The sequence below is a fragment of the Labrus bergylta genome, chromosome 16 (assembly GCF_963930695.1).
Source record: "Labrus bergylta chromosome 16, fLabBer1.1, whole genome shotgun sequence".
NCBI classification, from domain to species: domain Eukaryota; kingdom Metazoa; phylum Chordata; class Actinopteri; order Labriformes; family Labridae; genus Labrus; species Labrus bergylta.
The window spans coordinates 23048619-23059352 of record NC_089210.1 but is presented as its reverse complement, the minus strand read 5'-3'; the positions used below and the strand labels follow the sequence as shown (position 1 = coordinate 23059352).

Here is a 10734-nt window from a genome sequence, read left to right as displayed (position 1 = left end):
GATCAACATATTGAACGGAATACTTGTCATAAAATAAAGTTCATATAGGATGATATGCTTTTTTAATGTCATTTCAGTTTCAGAATGGATTACGTTATTTTACTTTTGAATTCAGCAGAAGTTACAATGTTGAACTTTAAAGTATTAACTCAAAGTATACTTTAACACATATGAAACCAAAATTAAAGGGGAAAAACACCTTTTTCCTACGTGAACTGGGTTGTTGACTGCTAGGCTTCTTTAGAGCCGAATCGGATTACGTCTCCGCCTCCAAAAAGTTTCCCCCAATCATTTCCTTGCCGTCAAACATAAATCCAGGCATCGCCTCCTGAGCCTGTAGACTCTCCAGCAATCCTCATAGAGTATATCTCGCAGTGTCATTTCTCTCTAAAGTCACACTTTTAAAGTGGAGCATTAGAAAGCCAACATTTGCATTCGACTATTTTCTGCGTCAATTGCTAAAGTCGGAGGAGCGTCAAATCTTTTATTTTTGACATTTTTTTTACTTTCAAGGATTCCAGTTTTTCGCGCTGTGCGCCCTCACAGACTGTCACTGCAGTCTTTGGGCACCGCACTTGGATTTAGAAAGAAGGATATCCTCCCATTTTTACGGCGCCTGAGCTGTTCTTTAATTCTTTCGCATGAATCTCCTCGACCCTTACCTGAAGATGACCGAAGAACAGGAGAATCGTCACTCTGACGCTCCCAGCCCAAGTATGTCTGAGGACTCCGCGGGCTCGCCGTGCCCGTCCGGGTCCGGTTCGGACACTGAGAACACCCGGCCGTCCGACAACCACCTCCTCTTGGGTGCAGACTACAAAAAGGAGGGCGAAGAAGAGAAGTTCCCCGTGTGTATCAGAGATGCTGTGTCCCAGGTGCTGAAGGGATACGACTGGACGCTGGTGCCCATGCCGGTGCGCGTCAACGGCTCCAGCAAAAGTAAACCTCACGTCAAAAGACCCATGAACGCATTCATGGTCTGGGCTCAGGCTGCACGGAGGAAGCTGGCCGATCAATACCCGCATCTGCACAACGCGGAACTCAGCAAAACCCTGGGAAAACTCTGGAGGTAAGTTCCCTTTGCATTTTGTGTCTCGTGTGCAGTGCGTCTTTACGCGCCGTTGTGCTCAGCGCTTTATTTCTCGATATAATTCAGTAACGACCTGCTGTTCCAGCTAGAGATGTGGAGTTTGTGAATTTGTATCCGACATTTAAAATGTATTCTTACCTGTTATTGTTTTGATTACTTTTATTTTCGTGTGCCTGAACAGATGGATTTCTAGAGAGTTAAATACACAAACTTTTTTTCAGCTGCTGCTTTAGATGAATACTTCCTGATAAACGCAATGTGCACATGTGCAATGTGTAATCAGCATAGTGCACATCTGTTGCATCCATTATTAAAGGAATCTTGTGCTTGTTGTTTACTGGATGCATTTTAATGTGAATGTGCATTTCCCTTTGCTTTTTTTCAGATTGCTCAACGAGGTAGAGAAGCGTCCGTTCGTTGAAGAAGCCGAGCGTTTGAGGGTGCAACATAAGAAGGACCACCCCGACTACAAATATCAGCCGAGGCGGAGAAAGTCTGTCAAGAACGGGCAAAACGACCCAGAAGACGGAGAGCAGACTCACATCTCTCCAAATGCGATCTTCAAGGCGCTGCAGCAGGCCGATTCTCCTGCGTCAAGTATGGGCGAGGTGCATTCTCCAGGCGAGCACTCAGGTAAGAACAGACAAAAAGAAAATGAAATTGTTAACGGAGAGTGAGGGGAAAAAAGACATTCTCTGGATTTTTTTTGTTAATAGACAACTCAATAATTTGACACTGCTAGAGGAAGTTGTATCTGTAGAAGCCTTGGGGGCCTTGAACAGACACCTGTTAATGATTAATAATTAACCATTAGCGGTTTTTACAAGCATTCATGCAGATACACCTCTCATTGTAGCTAAAAAACATCTTTTTTGTGTATTTACCTTTATGACAAGGCTTTTATGGATGAGGTTCTTTTGCTTGCACGAATTAGTAAATCAGATTTAAGGCCTAACTCTACTTTTCCCTTTATCCAGGTCAATCCCAGGGCCCACCAACACCCCCAACAACCCCCAAGACAGACCTCCCCTCCAGCAAAGCTGACCTAAAGCGTGAGGGCCGTCCCATGCAGGAGGGCACCAGCCGCCAGCTCAACATTGACTTTGGAGCCGTGGACATCGGCGAGCTGAGCAGCGAGGTCATCTCCAACATGGGGAGTTTTGACGTCGATGAATTCGATCAGTACCTGCCGCCTCACAGCCATGCTGGAGTGGCAGGAGCAGTCCAGGCCGGCTACACGGGCAGCTACGGCATCAGCAGCTCCTCAGTCAGCCAGGCAGCCAATGTGGGAGCCCACGCCTGGATGTCCAAGCAGCAGCAGCAGCAGCAGCAGCAGCAGCAGCACTCTCTGACCACCTTGGGCGGGGGAGAGCAAAGCCAGCAACAGAGAACCACCCAGATCAAGACGGAGCAGCTGAGCCCGAGCCACTACAGCGAGCAGCAGGGCTCCCCGCAGCACGCAAACTACGGGTCCTTCAACCTGCAGCACTACAGCACCTCCTCTTACCCCTCCATCACAAGAGCACAGTATGACTATTCAGACCACCAAGGTGGTGCTAACTCCTACTACAGCCATGCAGCAGGCCAAGGCTCTGGTCTGTACTCCACCTTCAGCTACATGAGCCCCAGCCAGAGGCCCATGTACACTCCAATCGCTGACACCACAGGGGTGCCCTCTGTGCCCCAGACCCACAGTCCGCAGCACTGGGAGCAGCAGCCCATTTACACACAGCTCTCCAGGCCCTGAGGAGGCCTCCATCAGCACTGACTGAACTCCACCCATCATAGACTTTTTTCTGTCACCTTCGTGCCACAAACCCGTCATTGCCAACAGAAAAACATGACAAGGACATTTTTTATAGTACTGAAAATATATCTTTGGATTGGCTCACGACAGTGCCTTTTGTATTTGTTGGAATTGTGATTATATTTTTTTAGATATAATGTTTTAAAAAAAGTGAAATCCTCTGTGAGGACATACTGGTTATGAATATTTTAGTATGTACTGTGTATGTGTTCTACTCTTGTCATCATCATCATCATCATCATCCTCTTAATCAGTGTCATCAGCATCTTCATCATGATTTTTAGATTAACACGTTTTTAAGGAGCAGGAAAGCCGGGTACAAATACCCTCAGTGGCCTTACTTCTCACTGATGTATTTCTTGTACAGAAGTAAGAAACGTCTGTTTACTGACACTGCCGTCTTAGGATAGCCCACATTCTGCTTTGAGTTTTTGTACTGTACATATCTTACTGTAATTCCCATGAGATGCAAGAATTGAGCACTGCAGGTTGGAAATAGATTTGAATTTTTGGCCATGATATGACCATGTCATCAGTGAATTTGTCAAATATTCTTCTCCTTCTTCTTCTTCGCTTTAGCTCAAATGATTATTGGAAGTGCAGGTGGCATGTAATTGAACGATGCTTGCTTTTACTGCCTTGATACCGTTGGTGCCTCTGGAGCCACAGTGAGGAGGCTCAAGTCCTCTGGCATTGCAGTGTCTAAACCATAGCCTAGTTCTGGCTTCCTGCGTAAGGAGATGCAGGAAGTGACCTTGACCTCTCTCTCCTCAGCAGCCAGCAGGTCTGAGGCTGGTATGCTTCTATATCATGCCTTACAAACCCCACCTTTTATTTTCCTAACCTTTTTTTTTTCTCTTAATTTATTCCTTAGCATTAATTTTATTTGAGAATAACTATTTGCAATTATCATTTTAATTCAGCAGCAGCTACCTGAGACGTTTTCAGTGGATAGTTTGCGGCAATATGTGGTACAAATTTGTTTATTTATCATTTGTAAATGTTTCCGTATAAAAGGTTCCTTTATTCATGATCTAGTTATGTACAGATTACTTATAATTACACGATGAGTCTTTCTCTTAAAAAAAAGAAAAACTGGATGTTTTTTTTTCTTTTTTTGTTCTAACAAATGAATTAATTGTTATGGAAGCTGTGCCTGTTTTTTTTTTTGTTGTAAAGAATTTGCTGGAATCAACAGGATACTTTTTGTTATTAAAAGATGTGTTCCTTGTTTTATATTCTGTATCATTAGTTCTCAGTTCGTCATCTCCTTAATGCAGTTTCCGTAGGTAAACATGGCATTGTCTTAAAAGCATATCTTTTGTATTATATTGTTTGCAATAAAAACAAAACAATGAGAAATATTCAATCTTCTCGTGCTGTTCATTACATTTCATGAAGTTTTACCTGTGTTTTTTTTCCAGCTGTGGATGCTTTCCCAGTAAGTTAAACAGTTTATGTCAGACAAAGATCACTGAGGTTTACTTTGAAAAGGTGTAGGAAGTTTATAACCTCTACTGATTGATAAAACCATACTCGATACATTTAGTTTAAAATTACTGAATCTGAGTTGCTTTAGTGTTTTGCTACACATTTGTAGAAACAAAAAGGAAAACAAGTTTTAACATGATGCAGATCATTTGATTTCTCTTTAATCAGAATGTGCTGTTGGCTACACACAGACACAGTTGGCTATAATATGTTTTAAGATAAACACAAGTTTAAAAAAAGAAGAAAGAAAGTGGTTTTGAAGTTTTGGTGATAGGTCCGGTGGGTTTTGCTTCCGGCTTCTCAGACCATGAGGTCACAGGTCCATTATTTCCTCGGCCTATTGAGAAGACGTATGTCCTCCACACCCCTTCCCTTAGCCTTGTATACAGCACAGCTTAAAGAAACAAACTACATGTTGAATATTGTTTATTCATTACAGGCCAAGTAATACAGGAACAGGACTGACCTTAATAAATCAGTGACAGTGTAAACACAATCAGGTACTATAGCTTTGTGTTGAAATTCGAGGCACATTCGCAGATGACGTCTCTTTCCTCACATCGACTCGACTGAGACGTTAGCAGCCTCCCCACTGCTGCACCTCAACACACTGTGATGACCGGATAGCCCCCCCCCACCTCGACTCTATAACTCTATACATTATATAATATAGAAGTATGATTACCTTTAAATCAGTAGCAAATATATATATATATATATATATATATATATATAAAATGTAACTATATTAGTTAAGAGTTATAATCACAAGCTTTTTCATAAAATCATCTTGATTTTAGTGATGAAGTGTCACCATGTTGTGATTCATCTCTTTAGAATCCCCTGGGAAGAAAAAAAGACTTTATTTTCCCCTCACATACTTCAGAACTTGTTCACAGTAAAAAAAAAAAAAAAAAAAAATTATAAGAAAAGAAAGAAACAAGAAGATTAAAAGACTGGCAACATTGATTCCTTGCCTTGAAACATTCTTTATGTATGTATTAGCTTGAGATGGCTAATTAGCACCTACAATGGGTGCGGTTTTACAAATAAACAAAGCAAAATAACGTGTAGGTTTAGGTAAACAAATGATTTAAACTTAATAGATAAATAACGCTGTTAGAAACTGCTTTTGGGAACAACTGTATAAATATAACATTCAAATCTGAAGACTCCAGTTTGTGGTTTACTCGCATGCTTCAGGGTTTGTTGAAAGTGGAACTAAATCTGGGAATGTGGGCACAGCTGAAAGAGAAGTTACACTATTTCAACACAATATACCTCATGGAATTCACTCACAAACTTAAGACCCAGGTGCATTTACAATAGTTGTTCAAAATTGGGATTCACAGTTTGACTTTACTGTCTTGGCAGAATTGCTGATACAGTGCAGTCAAATCAATGACATTTTCTTCTCTGTTTATCAGCATTTTGCAGTCTAAGCTTGTTTATTATGCTTCTACTTTTCTTGTCAGACCTGTTTGTTATCTCTGCCCCAGATTCTTCTTCTGCTGGTGCTTATTATAATGCTACTCTGGTAACTAGCTGAAAATGAAACCAATACTGTGTTATATAAACTGCCATAAGAAAATAGAAAAAATTAACATATCAATATGCAATGATTTAAGGCTTGTTGTGTTGATGACAAGATAATGATCGTCCTGCAGGCTTGACTCTTTTGTCTCTGGCTAAATTTAAAGGCTGCTATCTTCCCCTCTGACGTCGAGGACCAGGCAGAGTGTGAGAATCCCCGAAGCTGCCCCCCACAGAGAACCCCAGGGCCACATCCATCAATGGATCTCCAGCGGCTTAGACCTGGAGGGAGGCAGCGGGGCCTTAGAGCCTGACAGGGTAAAGAGAGGCCAGTTAGAGAGGACTGCGCAGATGATGGTCCGCGGAGATCACAAGGAAAGGTCAGAAAAAAAAAAAATTAATGACATGCCTTGAATATTAATGTGCCACTTTTGTAAATGTCTGCAATAAGACACATTCTCCAAATCTGGTACAATACTGACTGTATTTTTAAATAATAGCCTACAATGTAATGTATCTTTGGTTTGAAAAGAATCATTAAACAAAGACTTCTCAAAATTATCTGCAGCAAAAAAATAATTAATTTGCTTTACCGACTCATATGAAACGATCACCTATGGGGGGGGGGGGGGGGGGGGGTCACCCCAATCTACAGCACTATTTTTGGTCAGCCCTATTACGAAACTTGGTGTCATGATCGTTGGGGTGAAGGACTCACTTTAGGTTCAGATGGAAGCCAAACTGCTTCAGCCCATGTCTCTGAGTTCTCTCGCATTCATAACATGCTTTAATAAGATATTCTTTATATATATATATAGAGAGAGAGAGAGAGAGAGAGAGAGAGAGAGAGAGAGAGAGAGAGAGAGAGGGACCAGTGTTTCACTGTCTTAAACACTCTTTTGGCCTGGAGGGGCTGTGCTTAGACATTTGGTATGGCCACTGATATTTCCATCCATTCCCTTATTCATCTCATCCAGATCTGAGGAAGTATCTTCCAGTAATCAATATAAGAAAGTGGATAAACCTGGGTATTATTAAATTTATTGAAATAAGTTCAAGATTTCAGTTCAAGAAATTAAATGAGCAAATTTTTCTTGCTGCGTTGGAAGCAATCATTGCTTATTACATGCAATTCAGGCCTTATCATTTCCATGTAATTTCTTAAAATGAGATGATTATCTGGACTTGAATGTGGCTTATATTATGTGTAATGAGACATTTATGACTATGAATAGGACAAGTTTACATGCTATGAGTGTCTGCAGTGTAAGAGAGCATTCATCACTTACATTCACATAATAGTTGTTAAGTGAAGTTGTAAAGCCAAGTAGTCGTAAAAAAAAAAAATTGGCATAGATTTCACAGGGTACGTTCACACTGTCTGAGCTGGCTCCATCACAGCTCTCCTGATTGGCTCCTGATGGAAGATATTGCCTGAAAGGTGAAATTGGGCCAACATCTCCGTTCAAGAAATACAGAAAAAAAGTCCACTTTGGTAAACACAGATCTGTGTCCCACCAGTTTTCAGAGAATGAACAGATCATTTCTGTTGAATTGTTTCATACTCAGCTTGTTGGCAGCGTGTGTGTGCATCTGAGGAGTTTACATTTGCAAGTCCAGCTCCTCAAAAAGCAATCATGGGTTCAGATAAAGTGAAATCAGGTGTTCAAATTATCAGTTTAAGGAAAGTATTATTCCTTAAAAATTATAGCTGATCAGTGATTAAAAAAATACTTTAGCTAATGGTTACTTTTACTTGAAAAACCTCTTTTAAACCAATTTGCATGACGTTATGATCCAAGACTCCTCTAGAGCCAAACCAAGCATCAAGCAACCCTGTATGCTAAGTCTGAGGCGAGACAGAGTTCCTCTTTTTGCTTAAACTTTTAAACAATGATGACTTGTGGATAAGAAAAAGGTTAGATATAAGGATCATTTTGTTGTTTTTTAAAACAATTTGCTGGAACAAAGCGTGCTAATATGCCTTTAGCAGTAAGCATGCAGCATTGATGACAATTTTCAGCATATTTCATCAGAATAGTTTGTCATGTGTTGGTCACAGAGGAGCACCCCTTCAGGAAATGACTTAAGGATTGAGGCTTTCTCGGTGTCAGACCACAGTGACTCAGTGGAGGGGTTGACACAGACAGTCTTGCCCAGTAGCAGCCCAAACACACTGATGGATGTTATGTGTTTCCTCCAGCAACCGTGCAAGAGAAAGAGCAACATCTGATATTAAGGTGTGAGAGAAAAACGTGCTATCAAACATAAATCTGTATTTCAAAAAGTCATCACAAGGCAAATTAAAAGCATCTTTCCCAAATCACGTGCCCCAGCCTCCTGACCTCAGCTCAGAGAAGCCTTGGCAGCAGCGGAGCGACCCAGCCAGTGAGTGGATTGGTGCAGCGATGGTACACAGCTCCCCTCCAAACAGCAGGAGTGCACTGATGAATGTTTCCGAGGAAAGGAATCGGAAACAAGACCAAATTTTTCTTTCTTTTTTTTTTTTTTTTCCCAGACGGGCCTTTACATGGGCAATTTTCCCAGGACGACCCCATTATTATTCCACAGAGACGTCTGCCCCCTCGAACCCTATGGGTGGTCTCTGTAAAGGCGAAAGGAAGAGGAACAGAAAGAGAAAAGGAGAGAAAAAAATGTGGTAATACACAGAGAGACTGGACAATAATAAAAACACGACAAAGTAAAATGAAACAAAACGAGATGACGATCGAAAAGCAATCCAATACATTTTAACTGTCTGCTCCGATCGACTGTTTGGCATATGAGTGTATAGTTTTGCCTGACAGTATATTGGGGGAGTATTGACTCTAAAATGACCTTATCAAGGAAAAATAAAGATAAAAGTTGTAATTCTTGAAATTACTTATGTCCTGTATATTGTATTGTTTGGTATCTATTTGTTTGTATTCCTCTCTTGTGTTTACCCTCAGGTACAGTTTATTAGGTACCGTTTGAAGTGACCCTCACAGTTGCTGTTAAATTGTCCAGACAATATTTCTTAAAACAATTAACAAACATCCAGTGGAGGAAACATCTACTAAATCACTAAGAAAGACAAGCTGCTCCATGGAAAATAGGAAGGCACATTTCTTCGTTTTTTAAAGTATTGATTATTTTGAACTTTAAATCAGAATAGTGACTTGAAAACAGTTAAATCACTCGAAGGGAATGGTCCTTATTTAAGTTTACGATCCCCTCTCCTCACAGTGTGATTCTGCTCCCTGATGGAGCAGACTTAGGAAGTGAGACTTTGCCCCGCAGCCATCCATCTTGCACCGCCCGGCCCCCATGAGGACATCGGCCTGTGCCAAGAGGCCGAGCCGGGCCAGCCTGCTGGAACCCTTGGTGAGCTCCCTGCCTTTGTCTGAGGATGTGGAAGAAACCTGGCACCGGCCCGAGGTCAGCGTCACAAAATTATATTACCATAATCCCATTAAGTGTGTCTGAGGCCTCATGAGCTTCGGCTCAGTCTGGGAGGAAGGTAGATGAGGACTGCCAGTGGGTGGGTTGGAAGCTGAAGAGAACAGGCAGTGAATGATATAAGATGGTAGCTTACCTGTACTTTACATGTGTATGTGTTAGGTGAATTTTATTATAGAAAAATATGTTGTACATCCATTTCAAAATACAGGGGCATATGACTATATTGTGTCCTTTAAAACTTAATTATCAGCTGCACACTGTCTAACACACATGTATTGGCAACCTCTTGGTAGACTGATAAATGTGTAGCACTGTAACAATGCCAATGGAAGTATATCAGACAGTGTGCGGGAGTTAACTTGTATTTTACTTTGTGATATTTGTAGCTTTTATGCAGGATGCAAAGATTACCTGCAACTATGTGCATTTGGTAAATTCAACTGAAATTGACTGCACAAAAAAATGTATACGTGCCAAAGAGCAAAATAACCCTAAATAATCAAAGCCAGGAGCCTAAATGAGATGATACGTGAAGTGGGTTTGTCTCTAAGCTTAATACAACCAAGATTCCTCATCCTTATCTCTATTATCCCTCATTCTCGAGAAAAGGATTCTCCCCAATAAAAAAAAGATTTTCCATCCATCTTTCCATTTGTTTCCAATTTAGCATCCGAGGGAAACTTTTGGCTGTGCAGCTCACCACGGATACGGCAGTTTGTCTTTTCTAATGCCTCATGTCTGTACCTGGTAAATCTCCACAGAATGTATCACTTTACAGCACACATATACATTAGATGCAGGTTATTTGAGGGGACGCAAATGGACATGTCAGCAAAACTTATACTCTCCTCGCAGGGCGTGAAAGCTGAATATAAACCAAGCTCTTGCAGTTGATCCTTCAGGCCTAACTGTGGCTTTGATATATAGAGAGAGATTCTGACTTGTAACTTAGGAATGCTAATACGTTTCTGTGTTGTTTCCTTGCTCTATATTGTGACCACAGCCTATGGAGTGAACAAAAACCAGCCAGAGATTGTTTTTTTCCCACCATGCAGTATTTATAGATTGGTTTACCATCTGTCATGCAAACAGGATGATACCTCATTTGTGTTTGCTTGCCTTGTAAGATCATGATTAACTTCTATATTTGTCCTGTACTGGATGACAGCATGAAAAACAATGTTAGCGGACTACTTTTTGCTGAAATAGCAAGCTAAGCTAAGCTACAAATAGTGTTAGATCAGAGAGAATGGGAGGAGTTTCACATGGTATGGGAGTGTACGTGAGGGCATCTTCCTAAGGAGAACAGAGGTATTAGCTGCTAGTATTTGCGGTGACGACAGTGAGCTAAAGCATTTCTTTACTTACA

At 41.1% G+C, this 10734-nt stretch overlaps 1 protein-coding gene across 1 annotated transcript; it reads left to right on the top strand.

Annotated features, from left to right (window-relative positions):
- The first annotated feature begins 331 nt into the window (after positions 1-331).
- On the top strand, positions 332-4261 carry sox9a (SRY-box transcription factor 9a). Its single transcript, XM_020647538.3, has 3 exons — positions 332-1069; positions 1476-1723; positions 2068-4261. Exons 1-3 carry the CDS (start codon positions 642-644, stop codon positions 2835-2837), a joined length of 1446 nt encoding a protein of 481 aa, XP_020503194.2. The 5' UTR covers positions 332-641; the 3' UTR covers positions 2838-4261.
- Positions 4262-10734: the final 6473 nt, after the last annotated feature.